The 18,749-nt window shown below is 38.0% G+C and overlaps 1 protein-coding gene across 1 annotated transcript; it reads right to left on the reverse strand.

Annotated features, from left to right (window-relative positions):
- Positions 1–112: 112 nt before the first annotated feature.
- On the reverse strand, positions 113–8,479 carry LOC136029744 (uncharacterized). Its single transcript, XM_065708253.1, has 2 exons — positions 8,431–8,479; positions 113–3,171 (listed from the first exon to the last, which is right to left on the reverse strand). The coding sequence occupies exons 1-2, from the start codon at positions 8,446–8,448 to the stop codon at positions 202–204; spliced, it is 2,988 nt and encodes a 995-aa protein (XP_065564325.1). The 5' UTR covers positions 8,449–8,479; the 3' UTR covers positions 113–201.
- Positions 8,480–18,749: the final 10,270 nt, after the last annotated feature.

The following is an 18,749-nucleotide window of genomic DNA, read 5'->3' on the forward strand; positions in this document are numbered from 1 at the left end:
CTCTTTTATGTTTAATGTTGGTGATTTAATAACAACAAAATAATGGAACGTATTGGAATTGAAAATTGTTCCACCCAACACGTTTAGCCTATATACCTTACGACGTCGGAAATTTATGTGCAATAATTATTTTATTGATAAATAATATAATACCATTATAAACTAGGGATTGTACATTTTTCCTCTACTTTCTTTACTTTTCTAATACGAAGGCTGGTATGGCTGTGGCTGGTATTGGGGTGGTTGATACGCAGGGGGCTGAGGCTGATACAAAGGAGGTTGGTATTGAGGGGGTTGTGGCTGATAAGGAGGCAACTCATAGGGGGATGGATGTGACTGATACGAAGGTGGTTGATAAGGAGGCGGCTGTGGCTGATATATAGGTGGTTGATATGGAGGCGGCTGTGGTTGATACGAAGGTGGCTGGTATGGAGGTGATTGTGGCTGATATGGAGGTAATTGATAGGGGGGTGGTTGTGGTTGATACGAAGGTGGTTGATATGTAGGTGGCTGCGGCTGGTATGGCATCGGTGGATATGAGACTGGTGCATTTGATAATGGAGCTGCCATTGATAAGGGAGTCTCTAGGTTTACCTCCTTCGAAACTTCTGAAGATACTGTCGCAGGAGGTGTTGTCATCGGAATAAGATACATTAAAGGGGGTGACGCAACTGAATGAGCATGACTAGCCGCTGCAGAGGACTTGCTACCTCCTATTTTTATTGCCCACCGCCGGTGCCGTCCAAGTAGCTCAGTAGCGTTTGTGGCGCTAGTTTGTGTTGTTTCCAACATTGCAAATCGCTGAAGTCGACTATTAGACTCAGCAGGGTCCGTGGTGTTAGTATCTATTGTCTCTTCAGAAGTAAGTCTTCTTTGCCGACTCAAAAGCTCTGCGACTGCGGTCGCATTGGCTTGTGTTTTTTCTTGTGTCGATTGACTTGTGTCGATCACAGATCGACGCTCTAGACTAACATGCTCAAGAGGATCTGTGGTTTTAGTAGCCACTATTTCATCAACAGCCTTCATTAATGGTCGTTTTGGCAAAATAGTAGATTCAGTGATATCTGTAGTGCTGGTTCCAGCAGCATCCACCATTGCAAATTGTTGTTGCAGAAGATAAGGATCAGTAGGATCAGTGCTGTTGGTATCTTTTGGATCATCAACAGAAAATCTTCTTTGTCGGTCTACAGTTGATGCGATATCTGTAGCGTTAGTCTCTGCTGTTTCTATCACTGCAAATCTCCTTTGCCGACTAATAGGCTCGGCAGGATCCGTGACATTTGTATCTATTACTGTATCAGAAACTTCTCTTCTGTGCCGACTAGCGGGCTCAATTACGTCTGTTGCGTTGATTTTTTTCTCGTCCATCTTTGCGAATCGTCGGCGCCGACCAATAGGGTTAGTCAAATCTGTAACATTTTCATCTGTTGCTTCATCAATGGAAAGTCTTCCTTGCCGAATAGAAGGCTCGGTGATGTCAGTGGTGTTGGTTTCTACTGCTTCCATCATTGCAAGTCGCCGATGCCTAAATACAGACTCGGTAAGATCTGTGATGTTGGTATTTTCTGCATCATCAACAGAAAATCTTCTTTGTCGATCTACAGTCGACGCAATATCTGTAATGTTAGTTTCTAGTGTTTCCATTACTGAAAATCGCCTTTGCCGATGAACAGGCTCCGTAGGATCCGTGACATTGGTATCTATTACTTTATCAGCAGTAACTCTTCTTTGACGACTAGCGGGCTCGTTGACGTCCGTCGCGTTTATTTCTGCCTCATCCATCTTTGCGAACCGTCGGCGCCGACCAATAGGGTCAGCAAAATCTGTGACATTTTCATCTTTTACTTCATCAGTGGGAAGTCTTCTTTGCTGAACAGATAACTCGGTGATGTCAGTGATGTCTGTTCCTACTGCTTCCGTCATTGCAAGTCGCCGATGCCGAAACATAGGCTCAGTAGGATCTGTGATGTGGGTATCTTTCGCGTTATCAACAGGAAATCTTCTTTGTCGATCTACAGTCAGCGCGATATCTGAAATGTTAGTATCTGCTGTTTCCGTCACAGCGAATCGCCTTTGCCGACCAATAGGCTCGGTAGGACCTGTGACATTGGTATCTATTGTTGTGTCAGTAAAAGCTCTTCTTTGCCGACTAGGGGACTCGATAACACCCGTTGTGTTGATTTTTGCCTCATCCATCTTTGTAAGTCGTCGGTGCCGACCAATAGGGTCAACCAAATCTGTGACATTTTCATGTTTTGCTTCATCAGTAAAAAGTCTTCTTTGACGAATAGAAGACTCGGTGATGTTGGTTTCTACTGCTTCCATCATTGCAAGTCGCCGATGTCGGAACACAGGTTCGTTAGGATCTGTAACGTTGGCATCCTTTGCGTCATCGACAGAAAATCGTTTTTGTCGATCTGAAGTCAACGCAATATCTGTAATGTTAGTCTCTGCTGCTTCCATCACTGAAAAACGTCTTTCCCGACCAAGAGGCTCGGTAGGATTTGTGACATTGGTATCTATTACCGTATCAGCAGCTACTCTTCTTTGACGACTTGTTGACATCCGTGGCTCGTTGAGGTCTGTCGCGTTGCTTTCTGCCTCATCCATCTCTGCAAATCGTCGGTGCAGAACAACAAGGTCAGCCAAATCAGTAGCATTTCCACCTTTTACTTCATCAATGGAAAGTCTTCTTTGCCGAACAGTTAGCTCGGTTGTGTTGATTTCTACTGCTTCTGTCGTCGTAAACCGTCGCTGCCGATGACTAAGCTCAGTAGAATCTGTGACTTCACTATCCATTTTACCATCAGCAGTATGTATTTCTTGTGGATCAGCAGAACCAGTGTCGTCGGTAGCGTTATTTTCAGCAGCATCCACCATCAGAAGTCGCCTCTGTCGGACAATAATCTTCGCAGTATCTGTAGCATTCAAATCAGCTGTATCCAGGGTAGAAAGCCTCCTTTGCCGTAAAATAGACTCAGTAGGGTTTTTAGTATTTTCATCAGAAAATTGGAGTCGCTGCTCCCGACTAACAGGCTCAGTAGAGTCTGCCAAGTCAGTATCGGTATCTCCAGATATCGAATCCCTTTTTTGTAGACTAACGGGCTCTATGACATCTGTGACATTAGTTTCAGTAGCTTTCACAACATATGACACGGCGAGGAGCAATATCTGAAAGAAAATGTTAAATGAGGGTGCATGTTTTTTATACCGTTTTCACATGAAAATAAAGAGCACCGTGGAACTTGAAACAAACGGTTAATTATATCAGTGTGAGGGCAGCTTTGACTACCCACTATTTAGTCAGATAGCTATATGAATCATAAGGGCTCATTTAGGTGTATTGCTTTACACAATCAAATTTATAGTTCTAGGTTTTGAAAAGGAAAATGTAAGTAACACCTGCAATTTCCAGTTGACTATATTTGTTCTCAGCTAATGTCTCTAAATATAAACCTGAGCCGCCAAGCTGCTTCTTTGCTTTGAACACAATGCGGGCTATTTCCTTTGGTCGAAAATGGACGGGAACAAGAGCAACTTATGAGTTTTTGAGCATTTGAGCAACAATAAGTCGCTGAACGCTAAATATCTGAATTTAGAATATTAGTTGAACCCATTTTGACAAAAAAATATGTTTCTTGTGGCCTTAGCTAAACTTTGAAGACACTGTTAAATAGCACGGAGCTATTTTTCCCTTCCTGCTCCAAGTTGCCTTGTTGTTGCTACAGCTGATAAATCTAGTTACCATGAATCGATACCACGCACCCAGTTTTGTTTTTTGATCAGTTCGAATTTTGGGATGAAACGGAACATTTACTGCATCATAGATTTCTGAGATAATGGGTTCAACTGGAAACGTAGCATGAATAAAGTTTTAAAGTTGCTCATTTTGTCTGCACTGTCATCCGTTTAATTTTTTTCTTAAATATAAGAGAAAAGAAAGTGAAAAGTGACATTTATAGCTTAAACAAACGTGAGTTATTTACAGTAAAGAAGGTTTCCACTCCCCCCTCCTCTTTGACCATTAGATGTTTATTTGTTAATTACCAGGAAGGATTCCACAATGTGTACATCTAGTAGTTGCAAATGTTGCAATTACTGATTACCTTTCAAACAGATTGGACTGAAAATTTTGCTATTTAAAGTAGATACGGTCTTGAAAAAAGGCCAAACATTAGCACCGACATCAGGGGTTTAAAGGATGGTAGTACCCAATCTAAATATAATTTGTGCTCATTCATATTTTTAACATCGCTTTGTACTTTCATATGAATAACCCTGCTTGTCTTTAATAATTCTTGTTTAAAAAAAATAATAAGAGCTATCCCAAACATGTTGGGGCTGTCGCTCCCCCATTGCAACTGTATACGCATACTATAGTTCCAATTTCTCAACCTTGTTCAATTTTACTACCAATGACTTGAAACATTCATTCCAGGTAAAAATAACATAAAAAAATCACGCAAAAAAAAAAAAAAAACAGTGGCTGGCTGCTCTCGCAGCTGTTTGGTCTCCAGTCCCTTTTGACTTATAAAAAAGGACTCGATTTTTTATCTAATGAGCACCTTCCAAAGTTTCTGCTACCATGAGGTTGAGGTGCAGATAAGAAAGGGCAGTCCCCCTCCTATACGGAGAAAATTCTGCTCGTTTTGAGCTTTAATGTTACTCTTTACTTTCACAATAACAGCGTGGACCAGAAATATTTCCAGAAATCATAAAGAAGCAGATATTAATTTTACGTTTTTGATGCGCTTTTAAAAGTTTCTTTTGTACCCCCCCCCCCCCAAACTAAAGTCCTGGTTGCAGTCCTGGGTATTATACATTAATTTCTATTTTCACCCTCCCCTCGTCTCTCCCTTAGAACTAATTCTGTATTTATCTGATGACTCAATGAAAGCTGGGATGTTTTCGCATTAAAATGTGCCCTTTGAGGTATCTCCCTCCGTCCCAAACTAGAAAACAATCAGAGAACCCCATTGTAAAAGTTTAAGCGCCAAAGTTTTGTAATTTGTTCGTTACTTACACATAACATTTATTATGGGAAAACATGAGGATGTTTTTGCGGGGGAGTTTTCTGCAGGGGGGGGGATGTCTCGGGAATTTTCAGTGAGGAGTAAATTTTTGGGAATTATTTCCTTTCACTGAGGATGTATTTTCTGGGGAGATATTTTCCATGGGAGGGGCATTTTCCGCGGGTAGGGGGGTATTTTTCGCAGGGGGAGGCTATTTTCCACATGGGGGGGTATTTTCTTCAGAGGGCGGCTGTTTTCCGCAGGAGGCGGTTATTTTCCACAGGGGGCGGTTATTTTCCGCAGAGAAAGGTATTTTCCGGGGGAGGATTTTCCAGCAGGGTATTTTCCAGGAGGGGGGATAAACGCCTAGAACCAAAAAACATCTTTCTTTAGAAAAATAGGTACTTATCGTATTTTTAGGTAGATACTTGAAACCTCTTTTCTCGAGTATATATTTTAATATAAATTTTCGTATTCTAAGAAATTTATAGGAAACCTTAAGCCATACTAACTTTGCATCCACCATAAAAAATAATTTTATGCAAATATCGTTATCACAATTATGTTTTCAGTTGAGTTGGGGCAATTTCAATGATCACTCTTTACTTACTTGCCGTTCATTTTCGTAAACAGTTAATAAGCCAAAAACTTTTGCGCACGGTAAATTACATGAAATGCTCTACGGTTAACATAAAAAAAGTACAAGATGATGAAGCAACCTAAAATGGTTATGTCTCAAACAATGTATCATTTTTGTTGAATCCACAGAGCCCGGATGAATTGTTAACTATTGGAAGTTGAAACAATTTCAGAAACTAGAACATTAAAGTCATATTCATCTAAGTATTGAAAGAAAAGAAACATCAGAAATTTGCGTCTTTTATTTATTTTATTACAACTTTGATATTGACAATACAAACAATTAAGTTGTAATATCCTATCGCTTTCTTCAAAAGTGATATAATCGACTTATTTTTAAGCGGAAAATCTGTTTCGGGCTGTCATAATATTTTATAATCAGCAGAAATATTGCTTAAATAGATGGATAGCTTTGTGAGGTTAGCTGCGTGAATGAACTAAGGGTGAGTTCCGAAAGCCAATTATAATTAGTGATAGTTTTTTTGTCAGTTATTAATTTCACTTCAAACCTGAGATAACAAAAAAAAATGTAACCTATTTTCTTCATGCTTTAAAACAACAGGAAAATTCATTATTTTATGCTTTATTACCCTGAGCCTCCCTGGGCATGAAATTTTTAAAGCCTTGATAACCTAAACATATTTTAATGACTTGTGCCCCTTTCGAAATGTTTGCGGTGCATCACAACATCGGCTAAATATTTATCTTCATAGTGTGACTGATAGAAATAAAAATCTTTCAACTAATTTTAAAAGAATATATCGTTACAATAAAGTTTTACTAAATTACAGAAAGATAAAAAATCAACTAAACATGGATGAATAACATTTGTAAACTATAAATTGAAAATATTGCGTTAAAAAAACAAATCAAGAGAAATCGCGTAGCAGTATGAAAATGATTAATTTAACTGTCAAAGAACTGATCTGATTAATCCACAAATCAAAACACAGAAAAATACACCTTTCTGGTTTCTGATCTAACATTCCCATAAACCCGTAGGAAGATGTCAGGATAATTTAGCGTTTGATTATCAAGTGCTTGTTTCAATACATTTCAATATGCTTTAGCTAAACTAGGTTTTGAATTACTTGGCATTCAATGGCTGATTTTTTAAACAGTTAAGTATGGAAATTTAAATTGTTAGAACTTACGAATTTGCTACCAAGGAACTAATTAATTTAAATTGCTTTCTTTTAATTATTTGAAAAATAAAAATAATTTTCCTTCGGATGATGTTTCAAGGCTACAAAACCCATTTTGCCTAATTTCTATTCTTATCAATTGGCTATTTATGCCAAAAAATATTGAAATTTTCAATGTAAATCCTTGCGTAGCTACAGCACTTTTGGGACGGGATTGAAATCCTTAGCTCAGATTCGACCAGTTTTTCCATCTTAAGCAAAAAAAAAATTTTTGTACGGGAAGCACTGATTTTGTCTCCTTTTTTCATCCAAGTGGTATACATATCAAATCAGTGGTCAAATAATGTTGAAAGAGCTCATTTGAGCGAAAATTTAGTTTTCTTTTTTTTAAGTAAAAAGAGATCATACCCCAGCAAAGGCGCGTTTTCTGGAAATTTTATGCCACGAACGATCGATTATCGGCAAAATATACCGGTCAAGAGAATCAAAACGTTATGTGAAAAAAAAGTATTCCTAGGGTTAATTTTAGTTGTACCGGAAACATCAGAGAACTTTTATGTGATTTCTATATCTTTTAATAATATATTCTAGATTACAGCCAGGGTTCATTGAGGTGATCAGGGGTATAATTCAGGCCTATTCCACTTTATGCAGAAGGAAAAATAAAATCTGTCCTTTTCAATCAAATATTGCCCATTTTTCATTTTTAAACATTTTCCATGACAGGGTCTATTCAGAGCCGTTCATCGTGGGGAGGGGCAAAGAGGGCAGCTGCCCCAGGCACCTTGACTAGAGGGGGAGGCTGTGTTTGGGGATTTGGCCACTTTGATCAAATTTTTCACTTTGTTTCAGCTTTTTTCATTATATTTGAGTCAGGAGGAGGCGCCACAATTAATTTTTCCCTAGCACTACCGACCCTAGGAACGGTTCTGGTCCTAGCGCTTTCATCCCTCTAGGATAAGCCTAGACACGAGATTTTTCATAGATAGAATAAAAAATTTAAAATTTTAAATACTCATTAAAAGCAGCGTGGTTCCCTCACCTGAAGTAGTCCGGAGTGAACGCCTAACCATACTAAAGACTCGCATACCCACATAAGAAAATAAGATAAAATAACAGTTAAGCTAGGCTAGACTGTCGTGAGCTGATTCAATCCAAGTGAGTACACATGTAATATTAAAGGGGGGGGGGGATCCAAAATTTTTGAAAGGAATATGTAAATTAGACACTAGTAAAATTGCAAGCGATATGATCGATTGCTCAAAATCCTGTAGATTTAAAAGACAAAATTGATTCAAAAACCCAATACATACAAAAACCTTTTTGATCCTCTATTTTTTTTATTATCTTTATGATTATTAATAACGTTTAAGTATAGAATCAAAGCAAATGTTTTTTGTTTTTTTTCAAGGGTCGGCGACTATCACTTGAATTTTGCTAAGAGTTACAAGCAAAATAAAATGAGAATTGATTGCAGCATTAGAAATTACTCAGCTACATATTAAGATAAAGAAATTACGGTTTGACTGATTATACCTGAGACTATCAGTACCTTTCTATGATTAATATACTATTCAAAGATAATTTTTTTCAAACAGACAGTAATAGGAGCTCAATACAAATTCAACACATACCAGATAGTTTATCCCCATGGTTATGGCCAGAAGTAACCTCTGGAGAACTGTCTCCCAAACTATTCTGAAACATAACTTGAAGAAGCATATATACCCAAAAGTCAATTAATTAAAACAACCCAATAGTCAGAAATGTCAAAAAATAACTGGTAAGGCCCAGGTGAATATTCAGTTAAATCGATAACCTAATAAATGCAGCGATTTATCAGGCCTGTTATTCCTGACACAAATACGGAACTAAAATTACGCTTGCAAATTAAGCAGACATTCAATTATTTCCTTGAAGAACAAGGTAAGACAGTTCCAAAAATACAGACCAATCTCAAATTAAGTTCCTGGTTATCCAACTATATAAAATTACTCCACCGTAATGAGCAAAAAAAGCCTGAATGATATTGCTATTCAGGAGAGTGGGGCTTGTTCTGTGGAGATCCAAATATTGAGTCTATTTTGTCTTTTTTTTTTACCAAGAAACAGCTGAAAGAGATATATTTGGATGACTTTTCATTTAGGTGGGGGGCCACAAATGCAACTTTAGCGGTCTCGTTTTTTGTAATTCTTGGAGAGTGAATACTACGCAATGGACAACTGTATTGTAAAAGAACAAGGGCTACAGGACAGCGTGACTTTCCTTCAGGGGAGGGGGGTGTAACTTAAAGCAGCAAAATATTATTTGGTGTAAAAGAAAGGAGCAATATGAAAACAATACTAGAAACTGGTAAATTTGAGAGAGAAGCAACAAACTTCAAATTTCCTCCCTTCCCGTACATACATGGGATATATATGGCTCAGAGCTCTGTATATTCCTTGTGCAATCAAAATTGTAATCTAGACAAATTTATGCAAAGCAGAAGTATTTCGCACTTTAGACAGGAAAGATAAAGCCAAAGTCCCTTCCCAAGAGTCTCCAAGAAAGGAAGGGGTACTACTTTATTTAACCAACATTTCTTGAATAAGTAAATATTGATCTACAATTTCAAATTTTTAGTGGAGCTAAAAGTCCCCCTTGACAGAAAGTCGGATCAAGAAATCGGTTGCATTTGTTTTGTCTTAGTTGTAAGAAAAAACATAATTTCTACGAGAATTTCAGAATTTCCACAAGAATTCTCTTTACAGAGAGTCGATCAAGAAAATTGGTCGTATTTGTTTTGTGTTAATTAAAAAAAAAGGAGAATAATTCAGAATTTCCCCAATAATTCTTTTGTCACTTACATAATTGTTCTTTTTTTTGTTAAACCAAAGCTCACTGTTTTTTAATATACTTCATCTTTTTACTTTTTTAACCCCCCCCCCTCATTCAGATAAATTTACGCGTAGGTACATGGGATGTTATACATCAAGTAAAGCAAAATTTAAGACAACCAATGAAAATGAGCATCAATTAACAAAACCACAAAATTAATGGTTTTATTGTAAAGGATGCCGCGTTCAATGCTACTAATACTACGAACGGGTGGTTCCCAAAATCGCCACAATCTTTTTGCCCACGGCTCAAAATGCCCACGATTGGATAAATTTTAGGTTTCAGTCCTTAATTGGGGATGAGATGAAGGGTTGTTCACTCCCCAGACCCGTGTGTACCGGGTGCCGGTACCGGTAGGGTTCAGGGAGTGTGCCATTTCATCCTAGACAGGGTAAAAACTGACAAAAGTGGAAGGTCCCGGGTGGGTGCCATTTCATACTAGACAATGTAAAAACTGACAAAAGTGGAAGGTGCCAGGTGGGTGACGGGAGGTGCCGAGAATGAGTGTACACCGGGTGCTGGTGCCGGGAGGGTGCCATTTCATCCTAGATAGGGTAAAAACTAACAAAAGTGGAAGGTGTCAGGAGGTGCCGTATGGGTTACGGGAGGGTGCCTGGAATGAGTGTACACTGGGTGCCGGTTCCGGGAGGGTGCCATTTCATCCTAGATAGGGTAAAAATATGGAATTCATAAGGTCAGCTTTGGTTTAAAATTTTAATCGAAACAAGCGGGCATTGCTAATCTGTTTTGAACTGACACATTTCGGAATCAGTGCGCAAGGTTCATCGTAATTTATATTTCTGGGGCAAATCGAACAATACCGAGGTGAGAGGGGCTTCTGGTTGTTACAGCAAGAGATTTATCACCGTTCTGAAAGACCCCGACAAGAATTTCCGCATCGGCCTTGCTAGCTGTAACGACTCACCAATTATCTTTTCAGGGCTGTAATTCGACAAGTTTAGAGCACTTTCTGCCACAAATTTTTGCATAAAGTCTTTCCTCACATCTGACTATGTGAGGTCAGAGGGTAAATTCTTGAATACCACTGCATATGAGGGTTTGTTTCAGTAACTGTTGGAAAAATCGAGGGTGCGGGAGGGTCCTTATTCATGAAATTGTCATGCTTCTTGGGAACCTCTGTAACTTTTCTTGTGACTACCGCTGCCTATCTAACCAAGACAGATAGGGACTTCGTCAGGTTCAAATATCACAAAGACTGGCAGCTCAACGTTGCATTGCTCACAAAGTTCAAGTACTTTAATAATTCGTTAATATTGTGTTCGTTTTTTTTTTATTGGCACTCTATTGGTGTAGTGAGCCGAAGACCACAGTATCTCCTTAGCCTTAGTTATATCGTCCTTCTAATAAAACTCGCAAGCTTCACGACTCATCTCATCACTCTTATTTCCAGCTCATCGCATTCCTAACTAATTTCTCCGATATAGGTAACGCAGATAATATCTCACCAACTTCCAATTTGTAATTTCCTGCAAGTTCTGGATTTTAAACAATTTGTATAATAATAAATTAAAATAGTATGTAGTTCAGTAAGCATACGTAGGGATTGGTTTTAGATAATTCTTAACCGATTGGCTATTTCTGAGTTTTCGAATTCTATGCCGCAAAACGGGAAAATGTTTCTTAGAAGTGCCACAAAATTGTAATTTACGTTCGAATGAGCTATCCTACGATTCTATACGACCATTAGTTCGATACAGTCACTCCTGTGAATAACACAACAACAACAAAAAACACGCTTCCGAGGCCTTTCTTGAAAAAAAAGATGCAGAATTTTACATCGCAGAAATAGGAGCCCGAAACCTCATTAATCGGTCCCTGATATGCAAATCTGATGGTGTTATTTTCTTCAAGATTACTTGCCTTTTCAAGGGCATTTACCTAATTCTTCCAAAATGAGGCAATGAATTTTATAATTTTTGAAATCCCCATAAAAAACTGATTATTTTAATCGCTCCCTTTTCTAGATTTTAGACTACTGATAGCCCGTGACGCTCCTTCAATAAAATTTAGTTTAGTTCAACATCCCCTATATACTCTCCAAAGTTTCATCTTGATGCGCTTGGCCTGTTTGGAGACTCGAGAAACAAACACTCCCCATTTCCAATAGTATTTTGAACAAAATGCTGTTTATAAATCATTATCAACGTTGAGGAGAGAGGGCATCTAAAGGGCAAGGAGGATGGGTGCCCTCCAATCCCTTTTACCTCGTCAAAAGGACACTAGAACTTTCCAATTCCGATCGAATGATTTCTACAACTGCCATACGAAGTGGTGTACTGAAAAATAAAATAATACACAAAGCCTTTCGTTCTTTACTTATGCAGTGATATTGTTCTGCATATGATAGAAGAAGAAAAATTGCCTGAATTGCTATGATATATTTCAAGACATTTGGATTTTCATAAAAGCTGAAAATACCTTTTTATTCTTTACTTTTTTTGTATGTTTAACATTCGTCAGTCAGCTGCTGAATCACCAAGATGGCTTGGCGGCAAATCCTTTTACTAAATACTTAACGGTACTGCAATATACCAATGTACTAACCACTTACAGATTTTTCAGAGTTTTATATTTCGATGTTTCCCTATAACTCATCTGGACGTAGGTCTGTTTTAGACGCTTGCGCAGTCACCAGGAACTCGTGACTGCTCATTTTGGCCTTTAAGTTTCAAGTTATGCAGGCAAATATATTAAAAGGGTTTTCTATTTGAAAAATGAATAAATAGTCTTATATCATCCTCGATACAGGGTGGCTGCAGAAGTCTAAAACCATCGCTCGGTTTAGTGTGTCGTTTGATTTCTTTTGTCTTTTTCAAGCAATAAGAAGCAAAAATTCTTAAAACCAACCAGTGAAAAGATTTACCCATAAAAAAGCATTCGTTACCCTCATAGTTCGGTTTGAAGACAATTTAAGGGTAAATTCTGAAATATGTATATTTCCAAAATTTTAAAATATGCTTATGGTAATTTTTCACGTTTAGCATTCGCAAGTCAGACGTTCTTGGTCGACTTCCTTGAGAAAATGTTTTTTTTTAAATACAAAAAAAAATTAACCTGCCTATGCATGCATGCAGGTATTTTTATGGGAGGCGAGTGAATTTGTCAAATAGTGATCTATAAGAAAAATATAGAAGAACTATAGTAAAATCTAGAGAAATTTTTCAAATTAAAAATTTTCAAGACCCTGAGCCTGAAACTATCCCATACATAGCGCTAGTCCCCAGTTCAAAATTTACATGATTAAATTAATAAATAAAACAAGAGCTAAGATGTCATATGGCACTTGTGACGAGGCAAGAAGAGCTAAGAGCCATGAGCTCATATGATATGAGCTCTAACAAAATTATAAGAATCAATAGATTGATTTGAAAGGAAAATCAGAGGCTTAATGCCGGTCAGGGTTTAAAATAAGAGCTCTGAGTCACTATGTCCTTATAAATATCAAAATTCATTTAGATCCGCTCACCCACTCGTAAGTTATGAATACCTATTTTTTTCTAATTTTTCCTTTCCCTTTAGCCCCCTAGATGGTCGAATCTGGGAAAAAGACTTTGTCAAGTCAATTTTTGCAGCTCCCTGACACGCCTACCAATTTTCATCGTCCTAGCACGTCTAGAAGCACCAAACTCGCCAAATCATTGAACCCCTCCCCCAACTCCCCCAAAGAGAGCGAATCCGGTACGGTTACGTCAATCACGTATCAAGGGCATTTGCTTATTATATCCACCATGCTTTATCCCGACTCCTCCGCTCCAAGTGTTTTCCAAAATTTTCCCCTCCAACTCCCCCCAATGTTGAAAGATCTGGTCGGGATTTAAAATAAGAGCTCTGAGGCATGAATTACCTCTAAATATCAAATTTCATTAAGATCCGATCACCTATTCGTAAGATAAAAATACCCCAATTTTCACGTTTTCCAAGAATTCCGGTTTCCCCCTCCAACTCCCCCCAATGTCACAGGATCTGGCCGGAAGTTAAAATTAGAGCTTTAAAGCACAAGATCCTTCTAATGATCAAATATCATTAAGATCCAATCACCTATTCGTAAGACAAAAATACCCCAATTTTCACGTTTTCCAATAATTCCGGTTTCCCCCTCCAACTCCCCCTGATGTCACAGGATCTGGGCGGAATTTAAAATTAGAGCTTTAAAAGCACAAGATCCTTCTAAATATCAAATTTCGTTAAGATCTGGTCACCCTTTCGTAAGTTACAAAAACGTCATTTTTCCAAATTACCCCCTCCCCAACTCCACCAAAGAGAGCAGATCTGGTCCGGTTATGTCAGTCACGTATCTTAGACAGGTTTTCATTCTTCCCATCCAGTTTCATCCTGATCTCTCCGCTTTAAGTATTTTCTAAGATTTCCGGTCCTCCCCCCGACTGCCCCCCCAATGGCACTGGATCCAGTTGAGATTTAAAATAAGAGATCTGAGTTACGAGGTCCTTCTAAATATGAAGTTTCATGAAGATCCAATCACTCCTTCCTAAGTTAAAAATACGTCATTTTTTCTAATTTTTCAGAATTAACCCCCTCCCAATAGAGCGGATCCGTTCCAATTATGTAAATCACGTATATAAGACTTCTGCTTATTTTTCCCACCAGGTTTCATCCCGATCCCTCCAATCTAAGCGTTTTCCATGATTTTAGGCCCCCCCCCCCCAATGTCACCAGATCCGGTCGGGATTTAGAATAAGAGCTTTAAGACACGACATCCTTCTAAATATCAAATTTAATTGAGATCCGATCACCCGTTCGTAAACTAAAAATACCTCATTTTTTCTAATTTTTCATAATTAACCCCCCCCCCCATCTACCCCAAAGAGAGCAAATCCGTTCCAGTTATGTCAATCATGTATCTAAGACTTGTGCTTATTTTTCTCACCAAGTTTCATCCGGATCCCTCCACTCTAAGTATTTTCCAAGATTTTAGGTTTCCCCCTCCCAACTCCCCCCATAATGTCACCAGATCCGGTTGGGATTTAAAATAACAGCTCTGAGACACGATATCCTTCCAAATATCAAATTTCATTAAGATCTGATCAACCGTTCGTAAGTTAAAAATACTTCATTGTTTCTATTTTTCCGAATTACCGGGCCCCCACTCCCCCCCAGATGGTCAAATTGGGAAAACGACTATTTCTAATTTAATATGTCCCGATCCCTGATACTCCTGCCAAATTTCATCGTCCTAGCTTACCTGGAAGTGCCAAAAGTAGCAAAACCGGGACCGACAGACAGACCAACAGAATTTGCGATTGCTATATGTCACTTGGTTAATACCAAGTGCCATAAAAAACATCTTAGACAGACAAGTTATGATATGCTTGATCCGGCACAGAACGGCCATAAATTTTAAAGTGTTGTGTAGCTAGACATAAGCTCTGGAACTTAACTCTTAGAACCGCAATTACTCGAAAATTGAAAGTAATGTGAAAAAAGAATGCGAGAATCGTAAGATCTTGAACCATGCAAACTCTTAACCATTCAACTTAATAATAAATATTACGGCTGCATTATTCTCTTTTGTAACAAGAGGACCAAAGCTCTAAAAGAAAATGAAGAGCTTAACGCTGAAACCTCATTATGTAGAAAGTGGTTGAGGTAAGAGACGAAGGTTTTTGGATGCTGGTAAAAAAAAAAAAAAAATGAAAATAACTCCTGCTTTGGAACAAGAATGCTTTAGTGTTTTATCTTTCCCATATTCTGTAGATGGAAAATATGACAACGCTTTTAAGCTTGCTCTCTATACACATTGCTCTCTATATTTTGAGCATCTCCTCAAACATAATTGTCCTTCTATGCACCTGACTAGGAAAAACGAGGGATGAGGTTTTTGAATTAGCCTGGCCCAGCCTAGATACGAGAATGTATTGATAAAACCATCTATCTTGATGCATACAAAAGTAGCTGAGTTGACTAGCTAGGGTTTATAGTGAAATGTCGACAATCGTCACTTTTGTTATCGAGTTGTAATTTTACATTAAGTTGGCTCGAATCATTCGTCTAAGTGAAGTTGGCAAGGTTTAATAGTCTGCTTGAATCTTCTTCTTTAGAAATTTCTGATTGCTACCAAAGTTCAGTTTGTGGTGTCAAGTTGTCTGTTCTGAGCTGCCTGTTCCAGCTGGACACTCAGGAAAAACATTTTTTGTTAAACAGTTTATTGATGTCCTTAACCCAAAGGCGGCATATCTAATTTAGAACATTAAAATTTGAAATTTGGCGTTTCGAAATTTGAAACAAAGGTTGCGCAAAGGACTTTTGCTTAACCCACCACCCTATAATTTGCTTCATAACTAGAAACTGGGAACTAGATCTGTTTATGCGATACGACGAGCTCTATAGCATGTTATGATCATCCATTCTGCATGATGAGGCTGCATACAAAAGAGGTTGAGGTGGCGGAGAAGATCTTTAAACGCAGCTTTTTTGGATATTCCCAGTTAAAAAACTAAATTCTCCCTTCTAGATTAAAAAAAATCCTTTTTTGTATCTTCATTAAAAATTTAAAAAAAATCCTTGCCCCTTCCTACATTGTAATAAATCAGCGCCTCTGTGAGACTGAAGAAAAATCTTTGAACCATTTATAATGATAAAACCTAACCATTTAGTTAAAGACGAACGTACGTACCTGCCCTCAGTATTCAAAATATCCTTTTTCCAACTTTATCGTTTTAAAACTAATAAAAAAAATCAACTGAAAGTAAGGAGCAACTTTAAACTTAAAACCAACAGAAATTATTACGTATATGAAAGGGATTACTCCACCACAGCACCTCGCTCTTTACGCTGAAGTCTTTTAGTACTTTTAAAAAGAGCTTCTTATTGTTCTAATTAAACAAACACAGTGTCTCAGGAGCCGTTCTTAAGGAATTGGGACAGAATTCGAACTTTAGCGTAAAGAATGAGGTGTTGTGTAGGAACCACCCCCTTCATAAACGTAATAATTTCTTTTCCTTTCAAGCTAAAACCTGCTGCTTACTTTCAGTTGAAAGAAACCGTTTTCTAAATTTAATTTTTGATCTTCTTTTAAATAATGCCGGGATATCTGGCTACTCCTCCAAGAAAAAATCACTCCTCCCCACAGCTTTATTCTCTAGACAACTCAATCCTGGTAAACATTTAAACTGGACAATTACCCTTAACAACATCATGCCTGAAATTGAATCGGTAATGAGAAAGCAAGACAGAAGAAAAATTTCACCTAGGAATTCTGGCAAATTCCATTTGTGTAAAACTTCCCCTGACCAATTTGTCCCCTGGAAAATCCCACCCACACAAATCCCCCCCCCGACAAATGCATGCATACTTCCCAATAACAAATACTATACGTACACAATGGGCACATTTCATAACTTAAAAGGCTCTCCCCAGTGGATTGGGGGGTTATTCGGCCTTTCAACTCTTCTGAACAAGACGGCTATCTCAAAATTTTGATCGGACGATTTTGATCGGACAATCAGGCAAATTGTCTTAGGCTCATAATATTTGATCAGCAAGAGTAAACTTAATGAAACTTATATATTTGAAATAAGCATAAAACCCAGATTCTTTTGATATATCTAGTGATATCAAAATTCGGATTTTTAGAGCGGGTCACTCCTTACTTACAGTTCGTTACCACAAACTGTTTGAAAACACTAGCTAAGTATAAAATCCCCTCATTGGATTTAGTTAAACTGACATAGCACTTTATACGATTAGCGTCATTATCTCTCAGACTTTAATTAATAGGTTTAGTTTGAAAATTTCGTATAGGAACTCTGACAATTTCCCCCAGTGTAAAATTTCCCCCTGGAAAGTTCCCTCCCATGGAAAATTCTCCCTGTGGAAGCCCCGCAGCAGAAACCCCCCCCCTAATAATGCATGCATACTTCCCAATAACAAATACAATAGGTAAAGAATGGGCACATTTTCTAACTTAAAGGCCTTTCACCAAGGGATTTGGGGGTTATTCGGCCTTTCAACTAGGCTGAACAAAATGACTATCTAAATTTTTTTATCGGATGATTTTGACAAAAAAGGGGCAAGAGATGGGACCTAGTTGCCCTCTAGTATTTTCGGTCACTTAAAAAGGGCACTAGAACTTCCAATTTCCACTCGAATGAGACCACTTCCGATTGTCTTGAACCATTGGGTTGATACGATCACCCCTGAAAAAAAAACGAATAAACACGTATCTGTGATCTTTCTTCTGGAAACCTCTACAGTAGGGTTTGCTTATATGCCGAATCTGATGGTTCCATTTTCATTAAGATTATATGCCTTTTGTGGGTGTTTCCTCTTTTTTTTGACAATCAGGCAAATTTTCTCAGGCTTGTAGCCTTTGATGGGTATGACTTGTATCGTAGCGTTTGACGGGTAAGACAAACAACACATTCATTAATAAATACAATTTCCGAACATTTGGGCTCCACATCCGGGAGCCTTTCTTAACGGAGAAATATTTTAAACGAGAGCAGTATTTTAAATGTAGTAGTAGTAGCAGTGGAAGTGGTGGTAGTTATAGTACCAACACTCTGAATTCAACACTCGAAGCTTCCATAGTTCTTATTTTTTCCAATTTTTAATCTATGGCATGTTAATGTTTCCACGAATTTCGGCAAATTGTGTCATTTAATCTTCTGTATCAATCTTAATATCAATACTTTCCAGAACAAGATTTTATGTCATTAATTTAAATTTATTTAATCTGATTGTACAAATTTTGAGGAATTTTCGCGGCATATAAGCTGACCCCTGACTGATCATCAGAATAGTTAAGTGGGCGACCGTCTCAAGCTAAAGTGCTTCGATCTGCAATTGGAGAAAAAATACCTTTTATGTTTTATCCTTGACACATCGTAGTCAAATTAAAAACAACAACAAAACAGTCTAAAGTTAAAAAGAAACAGTTAGAAACGTTCACCACGGTGGGGGGGGGGCGGTGCTTTAGACATACTCCCTTTTTATCCTGTTTACTTTATGACTTATTCCACGAATTCCTTTAAAATTATTTTAAAATTCAACAGTTGCGGGCAGGGGCGGATCAGGAGCAAAATCTTGGGGGAGGGGC

This window comes from Artemia franciscana, chromosome 1, assembly GCF_032884065.1.
Source record: "Artemia franciscana chromosome 1, ASM3288406v1, whole genome shotgun sequence".
NCBI lineage: Eukaryota > Metazoa > Arthropoda > Branchiopoda > Anostraca > Artemiidae > Artemia > Artemia franciscana.